This window comes from Abramis brama (genome assembly GCF_963993115.1).
Source record: "Abramis brama genome assembly, chromosome: 19".
In the NCBI taxonomy this organism is placed as follows: Eukaryota; Metazoa; Chordata; class Actinopteri; order Cypriniformes; family Leuciscidae; genus Abramis; species Abramis brama.
This window is the reverse complement of record NC_139981.1, coordinates 32,665,367-32,688,552: the sequence shown is the minus strand read 5'-3', so window position 1 is coordinate 32,688,552 and position 23,186 is coordinate 32,665,367. Positions and strand designations below refer to the sequence as shown.

The window sequence follows — 23,186 nt, the reverse complement described above, 5'->3', positions numbered from 1 at the left end:
TGCAACAAGAAAGAAGTCATTGAAACATTGTACATGTCACATTTACAAAACATCTCACGCTGTCAGTGAGAAGAAAATAGAGTCTGTCAGAAATAGAAACTGTCAGCCTTATCTGAGTGAACTATGAACTGAAAGGATAGAGACACAGGACGAAAGATAGAGGGGAAGAGGTGTGTCCTCGGTATGTCAGACAGGTTTACTGCCTCTGGCCAGTGAGACGCTCTTATTATTTGCATGTGAAAACTTGAGTCCCCACCCTTCACCAGGTTCTCAGCACTTCGCATGTTAAAACACATTCAGTTTTTTTTTTTCTTTTTTTCTGAGTCTAATACTTTGGCTTGTTACATACCTCATCTGCACTGGAACAACACAGGATAAGAATGCTAAGAGACACCGCATGATGATTTCCTCTTGAGTAAGTAACTTTTTACAAATGGCATAGGCTTGAATGTCATCCTCAAGTTTTCATGAAGTAGATGCTGAATATTTTGGAGGTAGTTTGCAGACAGTTTACTTTGCTATATATCTGCTTGTATTGTTTTTGCATATTGAAAGAAACGCTTCAGTACTTAAGCACAATGCATGACGCAATTACAGACTAGTTCTGAAAAGGTATAGGATTAACTAAGGGTTCTCACAGACAAACAATCTTTTCTAAACATGGATTTTAGTTCTAGTTTTATCTTGGAATGCGATGATGTCTTATTTTTTTATTTTTTCATTGCAAATTAGTTCAATAGTCAACAAGAAAAATAACATAATTTACCTATTGAAAATGATTTGCCAAGAGATGTAAAAGAAAGAAAAGAAAAACAAAAAGAAAAGAAACAACAAGGGGGGAGGGGGCAAAAATTAATAAAAGCATATTATGAAGAGCTGATGTCGTATGGTCTCTTAGACGAACAAATCTTAGAAAAGTTGCCTGAAATCTCTGTTTTTATTTATTTATTATTCTTGTTTTGAATGAAGTGTTTAGTGAAATTGTGCTTTTGCAAGTGAATGAACTTTTAAGATCTTTTGAATATAAATATGCCTGTATGCGTATAAAAATGTGAAATTGCATTTGAACACAATCACGTATACTTGACACAAGACTTCATTGCATCTGTTGTTAAAATTAATGAAATTTAAAGTCGAACTTTACTGTCACTATTTAATGCTATTGCACACAGATCAGTTCACTTTCTAGACAAATTATAATACTGTAGAACTGTATATTTCAATATAGAAAATAATCGCAACCCTTGTGCGATAGTCTCTCCCACACAACTCTCATAAACTGCATCAAACCATTATTTTCATTTTCATAAAAATGTGCCTGTAATCTCTCAAAATGAATTGTTTAGTGAAACTAAACTAACTTTTTCAAGTTATATATAAATATACAGTATAATTATAATATAATTCTACACCAGTGAAGATAATATTATTGCAGAAACAAGTTTCTCTCACAGAAAATTATTTAACACCCAATATTTAGTTTTGGTTGACTAAACCTGCCTTTGTTATTTAGTCAGCATATTAATCAGAGCAGGTGGGGCTCAGATCGACTCCAGCGTTGAGCACCAACCCTATGTGATTGCTTTAGGCCTGTGGAGATCCCAGCACCTGCTGATCAAGTCAAGTCAAGTTGAATTAATTAATTATGCCTGATGGGATGAATTTGAAATATGATAAACACTGACGGATTCTGGGAAATAACATTTAATGGCATTAAGGTTTTCTAGTGTATGGTTTTCTGAATGCATGGGTTTTGTTCACCTGTCCCTAATTGGTACATTCATTCTTGAAAATAAAGGTTCTTTAATGGCATTGATGGCGTTCCATCAAGAACCTTTAACATCCATGGAAACTTTCCATTGCGCAAAAGCTTATTTATAGGGAAAACAAGAAAAGAAAATGAAAATGAAACAGAAAAACACCAATGTAACGTGACAGACAGTTTCCAAATTAATGATCTGGTTGTTTCTGAAGAACTCTTAGTGACTATTAGTTAATTAGGTTAATTAGGTCCACAATATTCTATGAAATCCTTAATGTTGACTAATACCACATCAAAGGTCTATTGACTTGCGCATTAACAGTTTCATTAACAGTCTTAATTTGTTTCTTTGAAGGTGAAGTACATAATTTCTATGCCAATAGATTTAAAAAAAAAAGCCTCATACGAACTGTAAATATATCATTATATTAGAGTAGATGTTTTGCCAAGTTTTTTTAAGTGACCGACTCTTAAAAGCGTGAAATGGATATAGTCACTATAGTGAATTAAGGGTTTGGTGGCACTGGAAAATCATCTTTGTCATAACATAATTCTCCTGCAGCTCCTGAGTAATTATCAATGCCAAATGCAGCTAATGTGATTGTTTCTGAGTGTCAATGAGTAAAAAGCACCAGTTGAGCAACCATTGGAGATATAACCATTGAGATACAACCATTGAGCGATAACTTTAGGCCGTGGGCAACATTTAAAGATTTTTAACTATCTACGAACTGTCCTGCACCCAGCAAACAGAACATACTGAGTTGGAAATTAAGGTTCTTGTTGTTTAAGAAGCCCTGACTTAGTAACAAAGCAGTGTGATGCAATAACATTAACATTTTCTCACATTTTCAGTTGAAGAAATGTTAATTACAGAGCAGCTTTCTCATTACAGGAACAGTGAGTCACTCAGTTTCATCATCAGCAGAACATGTTACATCTGGAGACTTTACTCACTGCTGTTACTCAGTGTTTTATCTTTAAATGTGGACTCATTAAAAGTTTTACACATAATTAACAGAATAGTTCCTGACGAAAATGTTCTACTTTCTATTGCAACTTGGTGTCAGGTGGTTTAGGGTAGGGAGGATTTTACTGGACAAAAAAAAATGATATTATGGCCACATTTACATTTTATGATTCAAGTGACCCAATTCAGATTTTTTAGATCAGACCATGTAAGCAGGAAAAAAGCACATGAATTCAGAAAATCTCAGATCGGTTTCAGTCCTCATTCATATGTGGAAATAAATCTGATATGAATTGGATACGTGCATTTGCATCTGCCATGTAAGCAGACAGATCGGAAAGTCATACGTTATTGAAAAATCGCGCATTTTTACTTCCTTTTCAGCCTAAGCTTTTCCAGGTCAGTCCGTCTACCTAGGGTTGTTTCATCATGTATGGATTGTAAATGCAGATATCTATGGAAGCTTGTTTCTGCCACAGAATAAAACATTTTTAAAGATAATTGCGACTTTGTATCTCACAACTGCATGTTTACATCTCAGAACTCTGACTTTATTTCTCAGAACTGGGAGATATAAAGTCAGAATAGCGAGATATAAACGTGCAATTTCGAATTATAATGTCCAATTCTAAGGAAAAAAATACTGACTTTTTTCATCAGAATTGCGAGTTTATATCTCACATTTTCCTGACTTTAAAACACGCAATTGCAACTTTATATCACGCAATTCTGAATTCTGAGATGTAAACTCGCAACTGTGAGAAAAAAAGTCAGAAAAAGTTACAATTACCTTTTCTATTTTTTATTCTGTGGCAGAAACAAGGATATGGTTCACTTTTAAAAGATATAGTCAATAGATATAGAATCAAGACCTGCAGTGTGAATGCGTCCCATGTCTTTAAAGGCACATCATATAAACAGCTCACAAGTGTGACGGTATTGATGTATGGGATCCATCATTTCACACCAAATAAGTGAGGAGAAATAACATGTTCAAACAAGCAGTCCCTGCAATGAAAAAAAACATGAATGCCACAGAGGTGGGAGAAGTGGCAGGACCTCAATCTCAAAGCTACAGTATATATTGGGTTGTATAATAAAACTTGTCTAAGCCAATGAAGAATGTCCTTCGAGGGTCTAATTGGAGGCATTTGAACAAAGAGTGGTGCAGTGATGATATTTTTTTATAAGGCCAACCCGTAAGTTTGCACCACCCTGGTTCCCTTGACTAACACTTAATAGCATTTTTCCATTGGCTTTTGGATTATAGCAGAAAACAAGCTCCGTGACCAACAAAAGTTTATGATTCTCACTCAAGGCTTCTGACAACTCTTTCAGCCTTTATTTAAAAATTCTAGAAAGTTTGAGTTTGAACAGGCATTTCACCAAATCCTCATTTAACCCAAAACCTGTTGACGATGTAACCGGAAGTCAAGTCACCTTTATTGATATAGCGCTTTTTACAATACAGATTGTTTCAAAGCAGCTTTACAGAAATAACAGGAAAATAATGCAACAAAGTTTGTTTCCAGAAGAAAATAGCATCATAGTCCAGCTTAAGTGATGGTACAATTTTGTTGTAAAAAATGTATTAATTTAGGAAGTGCTAAAATGCATCTCGTTTCTGGCTTTTGCCCTACAAAAGTATGTTATCCTGCAACACTCTGTAAGTGGATGAAACCAAAAACCTAATAATATGCAAAGCTTGGAAAACCAGGCCTTAATTGCAAAGATGAAGCTCCAATTTATATTGCAACAAAATATCTATGCAAGATGCAATTATACATGCCTTAGATGATTTGTTATATTATTGATGTACAGAATTGTCCCAGATGAACATGATGTGTGTTGTTTCTTAGGTGGCGAAGGCTGTACGGCGTTTGAGGGATCCAAATCAACACCGTGATGGAATCCGATTTCTCACTGCTGTCCTCCTCAAAGGGAGAGTTCAAGGCAGAAGATTTCATACAGCCGCATTACAAGGAAGCGTATCGGTTAGCCATCGACTGCCTAGTCAAAGAGGGAGAAGTTTCTTATCAAAATTTCATCAAAGAGGAAGGCATTTGCAGTTTCCTCTCAGAGGAGGAAATCAAGCATATTACACAGAGCGCGGTACAGCCGCCCACAAGCAACCACTCAGAAGAAGTGGACTGTCCGCAGGCCGACACGTCCTCCACGGGCACATACTGGCCCACACACTCAGACACTGACCCACCAAACCTGGAGTTAGGCTGGCCAGAAGTCCCGCACCGAAGGCTTGAGACCAGCATTGACCTGCTCTTCCACCCTCCGAGGCAGAACAGCCCCACTATCAAGGAAGTGATCCGCAAACAAATACAGGATGCCAGGCAGGTAATGTTGATAAAACAGCATGCTGAAAAGGGTGTAAATAAACGCCTCTTCAAAACCAGTCCTTCAGATCATGTGCTTTTGAGCTGCACTCAGAGTTAAGAAACAAGCAAGCAGGCATGGGGCCCTATTTATCGATCTAAGCGCATGGTTTAAAGTGCACTTAGTGCACTCCAAATCCACTTTTGTTAGTTTAACGACAGGAAAAACGGTTGGCGCTCCCGGCGCATTGTCTAAAAGGGTCGTCTCTATTCTCTTAATGAGTAATGGGTGTGTTTTGGGCTTTATGTGCAATAAACCAATCAGAGTCTCATCTCATCTCCCATTCCCTTTAAAAGACAGTTGTGCTCGCGGCATGGCGGATTTGCTATTTTCATGACAGAATTTGCAAGCGGAAACACTGAACGCTTCTCTAGCGAGGAAATGGATCTGCTCGTGCGCGAGGTAAAAGTTGTGTGTGTGTGTGTGTCTGAGGTTAAAGTGCAAGCAGAACTTCTACGGGACAAGCCGGATTCCACCATAACTTTATGTACACAATAATAATCTTTTACATTTTAATAATGTATGTGTTGTGGACCCGCCTATAGGCGCACATTACTAATGCGCTCTTTAAAAAAAAAAAGAAAAAAAGATTGGCTCAGTCTATTTCAGTTCCTCATAATAGCAACGCTCCAACAATGCGCCTGAACACACTCGTTCTCAGACCAGCAACCCATGGGCGCACAGACAGGCACAAATGCATTTGCTATTTAAACGACGTGGCGCAGGACGTGAAAATGAAAACTGCGTCGGGCTGAAACTAGCAGAAAACACTTGCGTCACGCGTATGATAGGGTCCATAGTGTAGAAATGCTTCACACTTCAGTTGTTACCTTAAAGCGCTAACTGTTCTAGGGTGCATTTCTCTAAAGCATCGTGAGCTAAGTTGATCGTAGAGATCATCGTTGCCAATGGTTCTACAATCTACTCCGGCTTGCGATGCTTTTGAGAAACGCAGCCCTGGGGTGGTGTGTTTCCCAAAAGCATCGTTAGGTATGGTCCATGATCACAAGTTCTGTCGTTATCAGCAGTTTAACGAATCTGTGTTTCCCAAAACTATAGTTTCAACGAACATTCACAAACAGCATCACACAGTTGTGTGTTTGGAGTGACAGCTCTCGACCTGTGGTTAGAAGCAGAGTTTCTTGTTTTTATGAAACGTGGACTCAATAATTAAAAAAAATAAGCAAAAATAAGCAAACTGACATTCAGAAAAATCTGTATCTTTTATTTAGAATAAATAAACAAAACACCAACGGTTTCAGGAAACAGTCATGGCTAGCTAGTTGATTTCTTCAGCTATGCATCGTACCATGGTAGTAAAGCAGCAAGTTACGCTGTTGTATGGGAAACACACCCCTGATTGGTAACTGAAAGGTTGTGGGTTCAAGGCCCACAAGAGCTGATCCATGCCCGTAACAAAGCACTTAACCTCAGGTTGCTCCAGGGACAATGTTTCAGAAGCTGTAAGATATACATCACTATCAAAGATGGTGCAGCATGTTGATAAAGTCACTCTTTGGAAAAATCGTTTCGCTGTCACCGTGTTGAGTGTGTGATAAATAAATGAACAAATCTTTGAAGGGCTGTATAGAGTGCACAGCCAGATGTTGGATGTCCCATTCATTTTCTTTATAGAGAAATAGATTTTTAGAAATATTGTTTAAACAAAATTTTGAAACAGAATTGTTTCAAGAAAGGCCTGCCATGAGCTCTAAGGCTTAAGCGATAAAATATGTGTCTGTAGAAGCCACAAGCCAGTGTTTATTTAGCAAATTCTAGTGAAGAGCTACACTACCCACAATCCTGAAGCAAAAACTGATCTCAAACAACATATATATTTGTATAAATTTAGCATTTTACAGTATACCTATTATCAATGACTTAAAGCGTAATTTTGCCGCTTTGTATTGTTACGATGTAGGTAGTATATGTAAATGAACAATGTTTACTCATTCTCCATGTTATCTGGGCCGAGAAATTCATGTTTATCTTTCGACAGCTCCAGGGCTTTCATGAAAACTACAGTTCTCGGTAACAATACAAGTAAGACCAAAAGTTTACTAAGTAGTATTTACTACTAAATCAAGGCGGTGTTTGATTCTGGTAAACATATCCATAGCAGACTGCATGGCAACATGCCCAGTGCATTATGGGTGTTGAAGTTTTCCTACCTTTTTGGCAAAAAGGAAGACAACAGCCTTTTTCTCTGTTCTGCTTTTTCTCTGTTTTCTCTGATCAGCACTGATTTAAAAAAAAAAAAGTTTCACCTTTCTACTGTATAGGCAGACAAGTTTTATTGAAAGCCCATTTTGCCAGCGGTGAAGTACCACTTTAAAGTCAATACTTGTATATTGTGTTAATGTTTATTATTTGATTACATAATTCATACTGCTTCATGGAGTGAGTGGTTCATTCACTCATAAAAAAATAAATAAAAATTAAGTACAAAAAAAAGTGTTTTTCTGAAAATACTTTTTTGCTTTATGTTCAGAAAAAAAAAATGGTGAAAACGATCCAGTGTAGCTAACAAAGGGGGACACCACTAAATGTAAAAAAATTTAACCATTAGGCTGGTCATAACAATTCACGGAATATGTTAGGTTAAATAGTTTATCTCAAATAAAGTCTCTTGCCATCATTCTAGATAGTGAGTTTTTTTCATCTTGCTGTTTTTCTTCAGGGCCTAACAGTAACAGATCAAGGCAACATGAGCAAAGCTCTTTTAAATGCAGAGATAACGTACGTCTTTGATCTACACAGGAATCACCTATCATATAGACATGCTTTTTTAGCCTAGCAGACAGCTTCTACCTTGAAAGTAAAGTGACATTTTTCTTTAAAGATATGTCTTTCTAAATAAATATTGGTATGCTACATAAAAACATCAGGCTCTCAGAGTACTCTGTGGCTGAAATAAAATCAATTATTACATACATTGTTTTCTAAATTGAAAGAAAAATAATAACTTACCTTTAGTGCAATGTGCCATTATTTTCATGACAAGCATATTTATTTCATGCCGACTTTAATGCAGATTTGATTTTTTTCTAAAGAAAGGAAAAACAAAAGAAAGAACTGAGTATAAATAAACTACATTGACTTATCATGGTTCAATATTAGTTATTTTAATTACTGTATTACAGTTTTTCTCAGTCGCTTTGGTGCATTTCTCACATCACTATTTACATTTGCACAACAGTTAATGCAGTTCTCAAAACAATTAGTACAAACTGCAAAACCTAGTTGATAACCTGCAAAAGCGTGTCACTTGCTCAAAATGGATAGCTCATTCCTCAAAAGCAAGTATTCATGTCAATGAAAGTGTCAGTGTCATCAAGATGAAAAGTCCTGACACCATTGTTTATGAACAAGATAATCAAATGGCTTTGTCATGTTTTCAATGCAAAAAAGTCAGATCTTGGTGACACTACCTGAAAATGCTCAAGACAGCACTATATACTATTTGCACAGCCATTTGAAAAATACAGTAAAGTTACACATTACTGTATTTAGTGAGGTAACTGAGTACAAGACACTGAATATATATGTTTCACATTTTACTGCATATGCTCTTTGCAATTCTAATTTGTTCACAGCATTGTGCAAAAGAAAAAATACACCCTTATTTACAACAAACATAAACTCCCTTTGGGTAGAGCTGTGCACAACTGTAAACAATATTGCAGTACATATTGGAACTGAACATACAACATACATAGTACTGTAATCATTCATGCACATCCAGACATTCCTCTCTGTCTGGCCACATAATTTCATCTACATCACAGCGAATATCATCTCTAGCTCAACTGCAAATTGTTCAATTTAGGAGACATTTTCAGAAAAAAAAAAAAGATAAAAAAAAATGTGTAAAATTTGCTTGACAGATTTTGACAACTAGTTCAACATTTTTGTATGTAATGACTAAAGCAATGAAATGAGGACTATTAGTTTTATATGGAATGACTATTCAGCATTCACAAGTATAGTTAATTTTGACTGACATGACATAAGCAAATGATAATGTTATAAAACAGCAGAGAGTATGAAAGCAATTGATGCATGTCCAAAAGCATCTGCAATTTGTTGGAAGGAATGAGAAACTGCTACTATGATGTGCACAAATGACTAAATGTTGTGGAGGTTTAACTAACTGTTGTGCAAATGTAAATAGTGATGTGAGAAATGCACCAAAGCGACTGAGAAAAACTGTAACATGCACACATACAGAAGAGGACTAAAATAAAAGTTCTGTTTTTATGGTAACGATCATTGTAAAGATTTACGGTAATGAGCACTGAGGTTTGAATGTGATTAATTGTCATGAAAATAATGGCACAATGCAAACAAAATATAATTTCTTATTTCTTTCTTTTTTAATTTGGGTTTGATTTAAAACCTTAAACTGGCAATGTAGTTCTGTATTCGAATTAGGGCCATGTATTGCCAAGAATCTGGCGATACGATACCTATCATGATACAGAGGTTACGATACAGTATATTGTGATTTATTGTGATAAGAAAGGGGATATTCTGACATATTTTGAGATGTTTCTTGGTCTAATTTTAGAAAAACTATCGGAAAGAAAACACCACCATATGCATAAAAACTGAGTAAAAACGATTTATTTTAATCAAAACAGTGGGATCTGGATTTTCATTTATATCACTAATCACTATTTTAGATAGATAGATAGATAGATAGATAGAGTAAGGGTTTATACAGTCTAGGACCCAAGGACCAGATGTTTGAAAGAAGACCCAGAGTCAGAATTATTATAAACTGAAGAAAAGTTTTACTGAAGATAGTTTGCAGTTTCATCAGCAGAAGTTCAGCTTCGAGACTCACACAGGAGTTCATAGGCTACCCTGCTTACAGTTACAAAGATCACAGCAGTTATACCCTTCACCACACACACACACGCACGCACGCACGCACGCACGCACGCACGCACGCGCGCACGCGCACACACACACACACACACACACACACACACACACACACACACACACAGCAGTTATACCCTTCACCAAGGTCCTACGTCCTTGCTTCAGGCTGCAGTTTCTGATTGGCTAAGAAATAGATAAACATAGTCATTTTCCACACATATACAGAGAGAATGAAGCATATCTGCAACGATTATGCGGCTGACACTCGGACCCTGAAGTTAGGCACTTCGTGATCTTCCAGGTCTCAGATCTGCATTGCTGGGCACCAACATATCCAGAACAACAACTCAGTCAATCTCCAATAATGCCAGTGGTTCCTTAACCTGTAACCAAGAAGACTAACACACACACCAACACACAGCTTTTCCAAGGTTGGATTTGGCCAGGCTCTAACTATAAACAGGAGAGTCCTCTCAAAACATCAAGATAACAAGTTCTTTCTCTCAAGGAGAGCTACACTTTAGTCTAACTGGAAAGTAAGGCTTTAACAAAGAAATGGTCCCTTAAACTATTGGCTTCAATGACCCCTATATGTTTTAAAACGCTGAAAACCTTTCTCAAACACAAAACCAGTCCCTATTTCATTTCTGGAAGTGTAATACATGAGAATACATGAAAAGAACATTTCAGTGATCACACTGGTGACTTCTATAACAAAGTAAAATCTCTAGAGAAGTCATTCAACTCATTTGATATTTAGAAGGAAAAATATTAATACCTTGATTATAATCACACATATACATATACATTGAAGCAGCAGTGGATTCCAACCCCCCCTCCCCCTCCCCCTCCCCCTCCCCCTCCCCCTCCCCCTCCCCCTCCCCCCTCCCCCCTCCCCTCCTCCCTCCCCCTCCCCTCCTCCCCTCTCTCTCAATATATACACCACTGTAAAGCTGCTTGCTCTAAAGCATCAACATCTGTTGTATAAAGTGCTGTAAATAAGCACACCTTCACTGGAGCGCTTGAATTGGAGAGCTTGTATATCCACATCACTATGATCTGATCTTGCTGATGTTTTCTCAGCGCTGTCATTTTTGTTGTGGGTTGATTTTATTATTTAGAGGAAAGCGTGCAGTTCATATTTGTCTATTGAAACGCCACTCTCAGCAGCGTGGATAAATGATCTCTCAGATTCAATGCATTTCCTGAGAAGCTATTGGATTTTGTCATGGCTTATTTTGCAATCAACACTTGTCGATCTCCTTAGTGGTTTCTTTATAGTGGCAGCCAAAATGAGTCCAGACTTCAGCTGTGAACATGGCGAAAACTGAACACAAAGCCACTGACACAAATCTTGCTTGGATGTAAGCTAATAAATAAATATTGATACAGTGTTTTTGAGATTCGAAGTATCGACAAACATAATATCGCAATATTCACTAGTATCGATATTTTCTTACACCCTTAATTTTCTTCATTTTTAATGAGTCCATAATCTTTGCATCACCTATACATTTTGTATAAAGGAAGTCCTGATGAGACCAGCATTATTGTCTGTCAGAGAATTGCACCTCTCATGAATATAGGAAAAGTGCCAACCATTTTCCCTGCCCTGCCTGTCTGTTCGTCAAGAATCCCTCATAATCACAGAAGAGACTGTAGATTGATTTCCTTTAAATCACAGCTTTAGAAACCAGCCCCACACGTGTTGAACTCTTGCTAATGATGCGATAAGATCACATAGGCTACATCACTTTCTCCCTCAGGCATCAGTCATGTACAATAGTCTTTCCCCAGCAACAGTGGCTGCTTAACCGTGCTGAACAAACACAGAGCAAACAATGAAGTTTTGCAATATGCAATTCTGAAATGATCGCTCCCTTTGCAGTTGATGACACAGGAGTGCCAGAAACATCTAGGTGTGCCCATGAGAAGCCAGCTTACCACAAAACAAAAAAACAAAACAAAAAGAAACATTTTGTCATGCAAAGAAAGCTCTGCTATGGGGTGTGGAGCTCATTAGTTATGAGTGAGAATGCAATGTGTTCCATCTGAGCAATGCAGTATTTTTTGTGTTTTGATTATGAGAGATGATTAAAGCTGTCTAAGAGCTTCTGTTGAACATGGCACACTGAGGGACTGAGATAGATGTGATTGAGTACAATATCGCCAGCATTGGATCTCATCAATATAGCGCTGACCAACCTTTATGGTCGACAAGAAATGGCAAACAAGGAAGTGATCATTTCATCTAAATAAGTGTAACGTAGGCCAGTAAGAGCTGTGCGTGTAAACCTCACTCCCCTGGTCTCACACACTGGAGACGCCGGTTTGAATCCCTTATTCGTTGTTAATGTTCATTTCACCATTTACTAATACATTATGAAAAAATAAAAAGTTGTATCTGTACAAAAAGTACATGAAAAAAGTAAGGGATAATCCATGTGCATTAAACTATTTTCCACCAATAAAATAATAGAGGCTCTATAAAAGGATTTCTGTTGGTGTAACTTAAATTTGTTGCATTTGGACAAAATTAAATGGTCACAAAAATCTTAGAATATTATGTATCACTTTAAATATATACACCACTGTAAAGCTGCTTGCTCTAAAGCATCAACATCTGTTGTATAAAGTGCTGTAAATAAGCACACCTTCACTGGAGCGCTTGAATTGGAGAGCTTGTATATCCACATCACTATGATCTGATCTTGCTAGTTTGAATCCCTTATTCGTTGTTAATGTTCATTTCAACATTTACTAATACATTATGAAAAAATAAAAAGTTGTATCTGTACAAAAAGTACATGTAAAAAGTAAGGGATAATCCATGTGCATTAAACTATTTTCCACCAATAAAATAATAGAGGCTCTATAAAAGGATTTCTGTTTGTATAACTTCAATTTGTTGCATTTGGACGAAATTAAATGGTCACAAAAATCTTAGCATATTATGTATCACTTTTCAACAAATTATTTCCAGTGCAGGGCCAGACCCAATAGGCGATCTCTTGGGAGACATGGATTTATCAAACCAATTTCAGTGTGTCGAATGAACTGCCTCGTGTAGTCCTGGCGCTCTGATTACATGTATTCTCTAGAGTAATGAAACACTTGACGGATGTATACAGTATCTTCTCAGGGTGTGTTTGGGGAGGGTGTTCTCATCTAGCGTGCCAAATGATATCAATTGATATACTAGCCTCTGCCAAGCCAAGATTCAAGTAAACTAAAGGCGGTTTCATCATAGAATGTAACATGCAACCGAATATATCAGCAGCACATCAGCATTGTGTTCAGTGAAGCTCCCAGGAGTTTTACTAACTTCTTCAGTAAAAGAGTGCAAACAGGTGTGAGAAATTAAATTTTCTTGGAAGCTTCCTAAATCACTGTAATTGCCATAATACATGTGTACTTGTATTTCCAAGTGCTGTGTTGTGTACACTTTACTTGTACGTGTGTTTTCAGATTAAGGCATTTTAAAAGCAGTAGTCATATTATAGCTTTGATTGTGCCTGGTAGTAATGATGCCCTTTCTGTATTTCAATGCCTCATGAAGAAGTAAATTAGAAAGGCTGAACGGCTCCTTCGGGATGAGAGGATACACTTTGAATAAGAATGTATGAGCCATAAATGAAAAGTACATGTAGAAAAACACATGAGTTATTATAATGTCTAAGTAAACAGGATATCCTTTGGATAGTTTGAAAATGAGCAAAATTCCTTCAGTACTCCATCTGGGTTTAAGGTATATTCATGGGTTTTCTCCGGCCAAATTTGTACTATTTTTACCGGTCCAATCAGCGAACAGGGGGAGTGGCTGAGAACGATGACGTTGAGGTCATGCGCTAGTTTGAGTTGTAGGATTACGTCACGACCAAACGTTAGTGATTGGTTATGGCAGATCAAGAGTTGCTCTGGGCAGATCCAATCGTTTTAAACTTCAACTGAATACCCGCCTTCAAGGAAGTTAACGCTTGTCAATGGAGAGTGGCCAGACTCTCTGTACAAATGAAATGTACGAGATTCTGGTAGAACCAGGCTATGATCTTCCCTCATTGCCCTGTGTTCTCCACCTCAATACCCCTCCTGCCCTCATCTGCTGGACTTTATTTATTTTGTTATAAGGCACATAGTCGCTCCTGCTTGATTTGGTGGAAATGTAAGGGATTTCTGAGTTTGGATTTGCTTTTGTCTTGTGTGTCTTGCTTGTGTTCATTTCGTATTGGTTTTGCACAAGTTCTAGTTCTGTTTCCTGGGTTTATTTTGCTTTCTATGGTTTCTTGTTAACTTTATTGTCACGCGCACCTGTTGTTCATTTCTTTAATTGGTTTTGTTGTTTTTTGGCTAATATGTTCTCCTTAGCTAGTGTGTTCCAAAACAATGACAAAATGCACATTTAGAAAATGGAAACGTACAGTCTCTCACTTCCGTCATCAATGATTTTGATTACGTCACCCTGCACTTCAACTTTTCATCAAATTTTCTGTCCAGTCAAAAGCTCTCGAGAATCTGAAGAGTCCCGTGCAAAAGGTCATGTTCAAGCTAGATTTATTACATTATAATAGTTGTACAGCGTTCTGTTTGAGTGTTGCATCTGCAGAGTTGGAGTGGATTAATCTCTGAAGTCTCGCGAGTTAGGAGAAACTAACGCGAGTTTTGATACGGCAATGGAAAGAAGGTAGAAATGTGGTACGCATTATTGTAAATAATCGTGTCAAGGTGGATTAAGGTCATCATGCGGTAGCCTGGGCATAGAGTGCTCAGGTTGTTCAGATTGAGATATGTATCTATGAAATATATGAGATATTAACTGTATCTTTTGAACCAAAGTCTAATTCTGTTAAGTTGTTTGTATATTAGTTGCGCAGGCCTGCGTTATTTTGTATTTTATTTGACACATATTTATACTTTCATTGAGAAATTGTGAATAATGAGTTCATTCTGCATTGCCTAATCAATATATTGAGTGAATCTGATCCATGACTCTGGCTTCTTTACCCCTCTCTAGTTACTGGACATTAATTGGGTAAATACTCCTCTAGGGTGATTTAGAACCGTAATAAGCGCATTATACAGCCTTTAATACAGTATCGCCCCCTACATTAAAAACAGACGCTGAAGCTGCGGCTGAAATCGGTCACTTGTTCACACATTTACTATTTTCTACATGGTGAATGGTACATGCACTATAACGATTCAGACAGTGTAAATATGGCACATAGTGCACTATATAGGGGATTGGGAACGATTCAGACAGTGTAATAATAATAATAATAATAATAATAATAATAATACATTTTATTTATATTGCGCTTTTCTTAGACCCAAAGCGCTACAACAAATACAGTACAAAAGTAGAAAAAAGTAGAAAAAAAGCAACAACAGGTAGAATCAATATACATCCAGTGTCTCCTATTAAGACACAAACACTGTCTTAAAAAGATGGGTTTTTTAACTGTTTCTTAAAACTACTTAATGTTGGGGCATTCCTAACAGTTAAAGTAAGTGCATTCCACAACCTAGGGGCTGCCACAGAGAAGGCTCTTTCACCCATAGTTTTAGTCTGCAAGAAGACTGTTTAATGAGAAAAGAGTTGGCGGAGCGGAGAGATCGAGAGGGCATAGCGTAATTAAATCACATATATATGATGTGCAGTTCCTTGTACAGCTTTATATGTTAAAATAAGAGTTTTAAAATCAATGCGGGCATGGACTGGAAGCCAATGCAGGCCTAAGCAGCCCAGAGATATGCTGACGAGGAGTATGTGTAAGAACACGTGCAGCTGAGTTCTGTATGTGTAGCAGGCGCTTAATAGACTTTGAAGGTAGGCCAAGATAAAGGGCATTACAATAATCAACCCTAGAGGTAACGAGTGCATGGACAAGCCTTTCTGCATCAGGTAATGAAATAAAAGGCCTAATCCTGCCAATATTCCTGAGATGAACAAAAATGCAGATTTTGAAATGCTCTTGATATGTGCTTCAAGTGTCAAATGAGAGTCAAAGATAACACCAAGATTGCGAACTTGAGATGATGGGAATACTACATTATTTTCAAGGTGTGAACTGAAAGTTCTACCAGTACAGGCAGCTGCAGGGGTCCCAACTAAAAGGACCTCTGACTTTGTACCATTCAATTTAAGAAAATTGTGGTACATCCATAATTTAATTTCCTGCAGACAGTCAGAGAGTGTTGCCGAGATACCTGTGATATTAGTTTTCGTGCTAATATAAATTTGGGTATCATCAACATAAAAGTGGAACCCCAATCCATGCTTTCTAATAATCTGCCCTAAAGGAAGCATGTAAATATTAAAAAGTATTGGGCCAAGGACAGACCCCTGAGGAACACCATGACATACCTGTCTGACATTAGATTTATTGTTTTCTAAAACAACAAACTGGGTAGTTTAAACCACTCCAACACTGTCTCCGAAATACCAAGCCAAGTCTCGAGTCTCTCAATCAGTATAGAGTGACACACCGTGTCAAAGGCTGCACTCAAATATAACAGCACCAAGAAAGTAAAGGCATCAGAGTCAGCAGAGACAAGGAGATCGTTCATAACCAAGGCAGTCTCAGTACTATGTCCTGATCGAAACCCAGATTGAAAAGGTTCTAAAAGCTCATTCAAGGACAAGTGAGAATGAAGTTGTGACAAGACAACAAGTTCCAAAACCTTCGCCAAAAAAGGAAGATTAGATATAAGCCTGTAGTTAGACCGATCAGACACATCACACCCAGGCTTTTTAAGAACTGGTGTGATGGCAGCAACCTTAAGGGCTTGGGGAACAAGTCCAGTAATAAGGGAAGCGTTAACAATGTTCAAAATGAGAGGACTGATAGATGACAGACAATCTTTGAGAACATGATTTGGAATAGGGTCCAGAGTACAGGTAGTAGAATTCATCGTCATAATTAATTTAGAAATGTAATCAATGGTGACAGTTTTAAAACTAGAAAACCAATTTAGCAGAAAATTGAAGGGATGAATCTCAAGAGGTGCACACAGAAAGACAGAAGAAATATACTGATAAATATTCTCAATTTTTTAAGCAAAGCTTTTCAGAAATGTATTGCTCTGCTGCACAGAGGAACAAATAAGTGAATTGGTAGGTTTAAGGAGTTTGTTGATTATCTTAAACATCTTATTTGGATTTGCAGTACCATCATTAATGACTTGAGAGTAGTATTTAGTTCTTGCTATTTTGAGGGCATAGCTGTACTGAACCAAATGCTCATCGTACATAAGTTTATGGACAGTGAGACCTGTTGTTTTATATTGTCGTTCCAGCTACCTGTTCTTAGCTTTAAGAGCCCTAAACTCAATAGTAAACCAGGGTGATGATTTCGTAAATGACACAATACGTTCCTTCCTGGGGGCCAGCACATCTAAAGTTAATGATAAAATTAAGTTAAATTGATCAACAGTATTACCTGTAGGAATATCATTGATCATGCATGAAAACTGAATAAGATCAATATTTTTAAGATTTCTAAAACTAATAACCCTCTTTTGTAGTTTTTGTAGAGGAACAGATACATTGAAACTCAAGAGCTTATGGTCACTAATGCACAAATCTTTGCCTTCAAGCTGATTGATATCAGCACCAGCTGTACACACCAAATCAAGAGTATGACCTTTTCTATGAGTAGGAAAGTTGACATGTTGAATCAGGTTAAAACAATCCAGAATCTCTATAAAATTGGCAGTATGATTACAACTAGGATTATCAACATGAATGTTAATATCTCCAATAAGAATCATAGATGGACAAAGGGAATTCGGTAGAGTACACAGATTGAGATTTAAAAAGTCATTTTGTTGGTGCCAAGTTTCAGAAATACAGAAGACATCAAGTTTTTTGTCCAAGATGATGTCATAGAGTAAATCAGTCTTTTTGTTTAATGAATGTTCTTTGAGGTGCGTGAACCTGAATTCAGGATGTACTTTGTCAGAGTGTATAGTAGACACTTGTGGATAGCATAAGTTCGCAGGGCAAACACCACGAGAGATATTTTGTTTAATATCAGTACACATGGGACGGGAACATAAGACCTTATATCAGTCCCTGTGATGTTAAAGTTCCGCTGTGATCCCCTATAAACATATTTAGACCGACGCATAAGGTGAAGTGATCGTAAAGTTTAATGGACACGTATGTTGAGCAACAATGGTGTTTCTGTGAAAGCAGTTCAGGCAGAGAATACCTTATCCTGACGTGGTCCAGGTGTTTGAGTTTCCGCTCTCCACAGAACCCAGTCAATATCAAAGGCACACTATGCAAGATCTGTACCTTAATATAACAGCTTCGAAGTCATTTCGATTGTAAACAAACTCGTAGTAGGGCGAATCATCCCGATAGCAAAGAAGGGGATCTCGCGAGAATCACGGCTTGCTTTATGGCATGACGTCACATACATCAACAACATATGAAGCAGCCTCTATGAAAGACACTAGCACGCATTTCACACGTGAATCATGGCAGAGTCTATGAAGAAAACGAAGAAAAGACGGTCAGAAGAGTCAAGGAAATGAAAACGAGAAACTGAATACTGTGGTATTTACAACAGTAACATTAAATACAAGTACTCCACAGCGACTCTAGAGGTCGCTGTTTGACAAAAACGGAAACTGCATAGTATGCCTTTAAAATACAGATGACAGCAAATAGCAATCTAATCCACACAGTAATGTCCAAATAAGATTCAAGGCGTTATGATGAGATGAAGATCCAGACACTCTGCTACACGGGACACGGTTAGATCCAATCCAAAGTGTCCGGGTAAAATCCAAAGCGTTATAATAAAACAGAACTTCTGACATGCTGTTGTACAGGAACATGGAGAGTAGGGCTGCACGATATTGGGAAAAAATGACATTGCGATATTTTATTTTTCTGCGATATATATTGCGATATGAAATGAAATCTAATCTAATTTTTTCTTACAAACAAATATGGGGTAAGCACACTTACATTCTCATTTTAAATTATTTAAACATCAGAGTATTATTTAAATTAGAGTAAATGATTTGTTTGTAACTTTAGGATATGGTTTGAATTGTTAACATTAGTTAATTAATCTAATAACTAACATGAACTTACCATGAGCAATACTTCTGTATTTATTAATCTTTGTTTATCTTAGTTTATAAAAATACAGCTGTTCATTGTTTGGTAATGTTACTTCACAGTGCATTAACTATGTTAACACATACTGTACAACTTTTGATTTCAATAAGGCTATAGCCTAAATGTTGAAATTAACAATGTTGTAGAAGTGCAGTTTACTAATATTAAATGTTAACTAATGTAGTTAAATAGTTTAATAAATAGAACATTATTGTATAGTGTCACCGATTTTTTTATACACTAATTCAGACGTCTCGTGAGTTCAGTGTTGGACAGGTCAGTTGTTTAAACCATAGGTTTAAACCATTCATTAAATTGAATCGGTTCAAAATAATCATTAGTTCGCGAATCGGACATGTAGTCTACGGCACACGTTGTATAATTATCTCAGCAGTTTAGGATATCGCACAAGATTTGTCAACACAGAAAACATTTCATCACTGGATAGTTTGTTTTTTTCGACACCATTGTGTCAATTGATTTTGATTAATATGCGCGAGGGAGAGAGAGCAAGACAGCGCGTCCGGGGCTCTCTCGCTCTAGCTCTGCTCGTTCTTATGCGCCCTGTTAAACTGACAGGACTTAAAAACACATGCAAATGATAAACTTTCACTCTATGATGGTTAAGATGTGCAATTAATCCGCGAATCACATGCGTCATGGGCCGGGGAGCAGTTCTTGGCCCGTACGGTTAATGAATAACGGATCAGCCTACATCGCACATCCTGCGATGTGACTATCGTGGATTCGCACATCGCGATATCGATGCTTAAACGACACATCGTGCAGCCCTAATGGAGAGCACAAGGGACTGAGAAATCCAGGCACACCACTAGAGTACACAGGCACAGGCAACAGTGTTGTCCGATCCCAGTCCATGAATGTAGAAGCACGGCCAAATAACAAGGAATCCAACAATAAAGTATATAAACAATAGAAAACAATAGAACCTCTGTAGCTTCGGTCCAGAGCATAGACTGTAAAAAATATGGACAAAGCGTCTGTGACGTCACCCATAGACTTTCTGAAGAACGGGTTTGAAGCCGTTTATGGGGGGTATGGGTGGCGCCATCTTGGAAAATCTTGGGAACTCCTAACCCCGCCCACCTTCTGACGCAGCGCGCGTCACTCAGCTCGCTCTGCTACTCCGGTTATCTCTGTGTATATTTTAGGCAACGAAATATGTTATAAAACACCATACTAACTCTTTTCGTTTTCATTTAAAGAAATCTTAAACATTATAGCCACACAAATGTGGTTCAGGCAACGCGTATTGATTATATTCACTGCACATAACGTTTGCCTATTTATAAAAAAATATATATATATAAAACACAAACCTGCCTCTTTTCGTTTTAAATATAATATAAAAAATATTAAACATTTTAATATGGTCCAGGCAATATGTGCATTTGTACTAAACAACAGATTTTGCAGTAAACAACTTTACAGATCATATTCGTTGTATTAAAATTTAAAATGACAAAACTCAACCCAGTCTCTTTTTGTTAAATTTCACTTTTATCAATATTAGCCATTATAAAAGTAAAAGGTAAAGTTACAAGAAGCTATACAAATAAAGCAAACAATTCAGTCAAACATACAAAGTAAAGTCAGCGCTCTAGTCTAACCATACAACGGTAAAGTTAAATAGCTTATAAAGTTATGAAACTTCCCCTCAGCCAAAACGATTGGCCAGGGAACAAATTATAGATTCACGAAACCAAAAATCGCCCGTTAGATATACACAAGACGAATTATATCTCATGTTTAACCACTACAGAGACACCAGAGACAGCGGCAAACCTCAGAACGACTAGCCGAGGAAAGGCTGTTCCAGGCGGGGTACATGAATGCCGAGCGCCCGGACATCGCTGGATCTCACAACTGGATACAATTTTCATAAATCTTTATAAATAAACCACAGATTTGAGCTTTAAACAACTACATTCTCACCTGAAAAACTCTTAAAACTACATTTCATGATACAGAAACAGTAGTATTATATGTCAACTGTATTAAAAAATTGCGCTTCTTATGTTGTCATTCTCTGTGGCGCAGCCTTGTCAGCTGTCAATCAAGCTGTCAATCAAAGTTAACCACGCCCTTATTGTCATACATTTTATATCTAAATACGATCGAAACTAACGAGTTAGAAAAAAATTCACAGCCCTCATGGTTGTCAGGCACTCGGAACCTATCGAAAAATACAATAAAAGTCCATGGGACCAACCTGTAAAAACACAAATTTATGCTGTGAAAACGGACATTTTAACATGGGGGCTATGGACATTTGCTCCCTTTTGGGACCTGCCCCTAGCGGATTTTCGATGTATTGCAGTTTTTCGCACTTCCGGGTAGGCTTCATTTTTCAGAATCAAATGATTTTGAGCGCTTTTCTTGTGCTTTTGGGTCAGTTGTGGTGTTCATCTTGGAGTTATAGCATGGAAACCGCATGCATTTAATACGCACCTTACTGTGCAAGCTGAAACCTCAGTGCCTGTTGTCACCAAGACTTGCTTCAGGTCTTTTACAGTCACTCTAGTTGTTTTTTTTTAACCTGCCTTCTCAGAAATGTGGTTGCAGATGTTGATAGCTTCCTTTTTCTGCCCTGTCCGGGAAGTGTAACCACTGTTCCTTTAACTTTGAACTTGATAACTATATGTCCAGCGGTGTCTCTAGGAACATTTAGTGCCTTCGCTATCTTTTTGTATCTTGTTTCTTGTTTATTCTAATCTGATTCTGATCAGGGGGTTGAATAATTTTGATTACAACTGTAACTGCTGTGAATAGATCCTGCTCATCTCGTCTTGTTTTCAAGCATGCTGACAGTATTTGAATATATCAATGTTTGTTTTGCTACCTTATAGCATATGTGTCCACACTTTATATTAACTACTTACATCATAATTGTTAGGTTCAGTGATCTTATTGTGTTGATGTTGTATTGAAAAAGAATTGTGCTGCTATTGAGCTGGATACAGGTAAGGTTAGGACAGGTTTGCTGGTTTGGGTAGGTTTAAGGGTGGGTTATATTATAAGGGAGGGTTATATTATAAGGTAAGGTCAACATTATAAGGTGTAGTTATAGATGTATTTACATAAATGAATTCCAGCTGTAATTACATGTAGGTATTTTTTAAATATTAGCACAATGTAAAAACATGTACAGTTTGTACCTAATAAGTGCACTGTATCTAATGATTAATTTAAATGTTTGTACATTCAGTTACAGTTTAACTATACATTTAAGTAATGAGTAATATTAACAACATACTTATTATAGGGTTAGGATTAGGGTTTGGTTTAGGTTGCATGTAGTTATGTATAATAAAGTACAAAATGAAATGAAGGTTGGAAGGATCTAGGTGCAGCAACTACTTTTAATTAGAAATAAACTCAAATCTTTACAAAAACACTCAAGAACATGAACAAAACAACCAACGATACGATAGCAGGCAACTAGACAGGACTAAACACAGAGTTTTAATACACAGCAAACCGAGGAACTAATGAGACTATTTAGCGGGACACTGGACAGAACAATCTCAATCAGTAACCAAGGAGACAGATAAGCAGGGGATGGAGGAAGACTGAACTCTTTAACAAACTGACAGCAAAACATAAAAACAAACTCAGCATGTGACAAAGATAAAGTGTTACTATACGTAGTAGTTAAATGGGAAAATTTAAAATTAAATGGGACTGCATGTGTATTGTTATACAGTAATAAGAATCTAATGAGAATGAGCAGAATACAATTCTTAAAGCATTTTAATTTCCTTCTGTCAACTGTCATTCTGTTGTGTTTTTAGTTTCATTTTCAAGGACTTTTATTTTGTTATTCATCATTTCATTTACATTTACATTTAATCACAAAGCGACTTACAAATGGGGAGAACAATAGAAGCAGTTAAACTAACAATAGGACAACAAAATGTTAGTGCTATGACCAGTCCCAGTTTAATCTAACGCAGTATATGTAAAAAATAATAATAATAATAATAAAAATTATTATTATTATTATTATTTATTGA

The 23,186-nt window shown here is 37.0% G+C and overlaps 1 protein-coding gene across 1 annotated transcript in view; it reads left to right on the top strand.

Moving 5' to 3' along the window:
• The first annotated feature begins 214 nt into the window (after positions 1-214).
• The window catches only part of fam83b (family with sequence similarity 83 member B), a 38,864-nt gene continuing 15,892 nt past the window's right edge, over positions 215-23,186 (top strand). The window contains exons 1-2 of the mRNA XM_084093590.1: positions 215-415; positions 4,592-5,084. Coding sequence (XP_083949716.1) covers positions 4,638-5,084 — 447 coding nt within the window. The 5' untranslated portion in view covers positions 215-415; positions 4,592-4,637. The remainder of the gene's footprint in view (positions 416-4,591; positions 5,085-23,186) is intronic.